The sequence below is a fragment of the Poecilia reticulata genome, linkage group LG22 (genome assembly GCF_000633615.1).
Source record: "Poecilia reticulata strain Guanapo linkage group LG22, Guppy_female_1.0+MT, whole genome shotgun sequence".
In the NCBI taxonomy this organism is placed as follows: Eukaryota; Metazoa; Chordata; class Actinopteri; order Cyprinodontiformes; family Poeciliidae; genus Poecilia; species Poecilia reticulata.
Window position 1 is genome coordinate 6,859,631 of NC_024352.1, and position 3,759 is coordinate 6,863,389.

Consider the following 3,759-nt stretch of genomic DNA (forward strand, 5'->3'; position numbering starts at 1 on the left):
TGACAGATCTGAGTCCTGCAGTGTTGAACTCACAGGACTATAAACCTTCTCAGTTCACTGGAGGATCAGCTGACCATGCAAAGCCTCCACTCTATGGAAATCATCTCTCTGCTCTCAGCACCAGACAAACAGAGACACTGAACCAACATTAATAGATACTGGATTTAAAACTCTGATGACTGTATTAAAATAGAAGAAGATCAAATTAAAAATAATACTTCAAATTTCATACAAATGGAATATATGTTTCTCTTCAATCTTGGAGGTAGATATATTGATCTTTGTAAGTTTTACCGAAATCTCAATACTATTAGATACTTTAGATGTTAGATATTTTCCATAAATCTATCAAATAGCTTAGTTTGTTTTGTTTTATATCATTGAATCTGAGCTTCTACAGAAAGTGTTTTTATGACTTTGCAGCAGCAGAAATTTTATTTCTTTAGTGGAAAATCGTTTGTTGAAAGTGCAGGAGGTTTTTGTACGGCCTCTCAATGAGTTTGTATCACTGTGGTGGACTTTTGGTTGAGGAACCAAACTCATCATTCACTGTGAGTATCACCATTTAATTTTTATTAATCAAACTTAAGTTTTACTCTTTATGTGATCAAACGTTATTATTTTGGTGAGATTTGTATGTGTTTTTTTTCATTTGTTGTGACATTTGTCAAAATATGTAAGAGGTTACCATTAGGTCATCAGTTCATATATAATACATTTTCACATATTTTATTCTGTTTACCACATTATGTGATTATTTATAAAGAAACATTACATCAGTTCTGTATTTTTTAATTAAATAAGTGATATTGTTTTTAGACTTTAGTGATGGTTCCTAATTCTGAAATCACAAATATATCCTTAATATAAAAAATGTGAATGCATTAAAATTTGTTGCCAATACTTGAAAAAAAAGGAATAAATAACATAAAAATATAAACTTTATTTTGAGCTTTAAAAGTTTCCAGTCTGTTAGTTTGATGCAGTAAAGAGGAAGTGAAACAAGCAGATGGAAAATCTTTAACTGTGTTCAGACATTTTGTTTTCATGAATCAAATCTTTACAGAACCAACATATTTACAGTAAAATGTTTTTTTATTTACATTAATATTTTACGTCATGTTGCTCTTTTTATTCCTGAGGTCAGAACATTTCAGCTCTGATGTGTTTTTATCTGGAAGATTTGAATAAAAAGCTGAAAGTGAAGTAAACATGGATGAATGAATCCAGCCTCTAAACCATCCGTCTCCTCAGTGTTATTATATTATATCCACTATGATCTGTGTGTGTCCTGACCAGCAGACGTTGATCTGCTCCTCTCCCCTCCAGCCGGCCCCGCAGTCCCACCCTCGGTCTCTCTGCTGCCCCCCTCCTCTGAGCAGCTCTCTGGGGGCTCGGCCACGCTGCTCTGCCTGCTGAGCGGCTACTCTCCTCAGGGAGCCCAGGTGAGCTGGGAGGTGGACGGCACGGCGGCGACAGAGGGGGTCCTGAGCAGCTCGGAGGAGGAGAAGAGCGGACGCTACGGCAGCAGCGGCACCTTAAGCCTGAGCCAGGAGAAGTGGATGAAAGGAGAGCTGTACTCCTGCAGGGTGGTCCATCAGGGCCGCAGCCAGGTCCAGAGCATCCGGAGGAGCCAGTGTGAGGGCCAGAGAGGCTGACTGAGGCCCAGAGCAGGAGCTCTTAGTGGGGGAGGAGCAGGAGAAACACCTGCTGCTCTCAGCAACAGGAGTCTGGATGAAGACAAACTAAAGCTTGTGTGACTGTGTTAAACTAAACTGCTGAGAAATGTTCAACAACTTAGACTAATGTGTGAAGCTCAGCAGCTGGATGTGAGTGGGATTAATTTGCTGTGTGTTTTAATAAAGCTTGCTCTGATACATTATAATGGAGAGAGTTTCATTACTGTCATGACAAAGAAGAAGAAAGTTGATTTTATCAAGAGTGGCACTTTAAATAATGGTCATTAAGGTCATTTATCAACATGGGAAATAAAAGCAGACAGTTTCTTTATACTCTTTATGAAATATTTAAAAAATATATAGTTATTACAAAATGTATAGATCTCTGCAGCTACGAAAATCATGTCGGCTCTGGATTGTTCAGGTGAGAACAGACAATTTCTGACATAAATTATTCAAGATGAAAATTTTATTGAATATTAAAGATTTCATCAACATCTTTTATTTAAATATTAACTGCTTTAAAAATGGTGTTCAACTTTAGTTTTAGTATCAGATGTTTCTCACTGAGTGAAATGTGTTGCATTAAATGAATAAAGTCACACAGTGATTGTTCCTGTTATAGTTCAGGGAAAATGACATCAGACATGTTGATGATATTAATTTATCCTGACACTTTATGCAATATGTAATCAGTTTGACTGACAGATCTGAGTCCTGCAGTGTTGAACTCACAGGACTATAAACCTTCTCAGTTCACTGGAGGATCAGCTGACCATGCAAAGCCTCCACTCTATAGAAATCATCTCTCTGCTCTCAGGACCAGACAAAGTCAACGATCTTGTGACCAGAACTGAGGCATAAGTACTTTTAAAAGTAATTTAACTGAGTTTTTGCATTTTTTAACCACTTATATTAAAAATAATGTATCCAACTGGATACTGTATCTGTTGCAGATTTTTATTGTTTCTTTGGCTAAAAGCCAAAGTTGGTTGAAGGTTGAAGGTTAAAAACTCTTCACAATCCCATCATGTTGTTTTTAGTTTTCTGTAAAATGTGCAAAATTTATTTATAAACTTCCTATATTGATCCTCTTTCATTGTTGTTAAAATGCCAAAATGCACTTTTTTGATCATATCAGTTAACTTTTGTATCTATTTAAAATTATTTATACATTCTTAATAATGATTACAAGATGCATATTTCTAGTAAAAATGGATGTGAAGCAATGTCTTTTTTCATATTTCTACTTCTAATGAATATCAATATGTTATTTTTTTGCGGGATGAAGAAAATAATTGATGCATTAAATAAAATGAACAGAACATTAACTTGTTGCTGTGAGTCATGTTAAATAAGACCTGAAGCTTTATCTTTACCACCATATCTGGATAAAGTTGTTGCTTGTTTATTAATACAACTGTCTGCATAAAAACCACATACAGAACAAAATCTACACTCTCTCGTCTTGACTCTTGACCATCTTTTAGTATTTTTTGGTGGGTAAAATCAAATAAAAATATATTGTGTTTTTTTCTCTTTTCTTGTTTTGGGGTTGTTTTTTTAGTGAAATTTTAGATGCAAAAGGGAATTACAGGTAAATGTGAATTTTTAGTTCATGAAAGAGGTTTATTTCCCATTCCTTTAAGTCAAAGCTCTTTGTGTGTGTTTGTATGTGTGTGTGAGACTGTTTCTGCAAGCAGTGGAGCATCACGTCAGTCTCCTTCCGCCCAGATGTCGGATCTGAGGGAATTTTTTTTTACAACACTGTGTGCACAGGCCTGGGTACACACCCATACAGTAATAATCTCCAGCATCTTCAGCCTGAACTGCACTGATTGTCAGAGTGAACTGAGGCTCTGATCCACTGCTGCTGAAATGACTGGGAGTATCAGATTGACGCCTGGTGATTTTATAAAATAACAGTTTGGGAGGCTGTCCAGGTTTCTGCTGGTACCAACTCAGATCATCATCAACTCCTGCACTGGCTGAGCAGCTCAGAGAGACCGTCTGCCCCAACGCAGCTGACTTCACTGCTGGAGTCTGAGTCACAGAGGGATTCGCTGCCAATTATGTTAAA

At 36.7% G+C, this 3,759-nt stretch overlaps 1 gene segment (V, D, J or C); it reads left to right on the plus strand.

Moving 5' to 3' along the window:
* Positions 1-1,854, plus strand: part of LOC103458438 (Ig kappa chain V-III region MOPC 63-like) — a 39,761-nt gene extending 37,907 nt beyond the window's left edge. Inside the window, 1 exon segment of the V gene segment in view lies at positions 1,330-1,854. Within this exon segment, the coding sequence occupies positions 1,330-1,658 (329 nt within the window).
* The last annotated feature ends 1,905 nt before the right edge of the window (positions 1,855-3,759 follow it).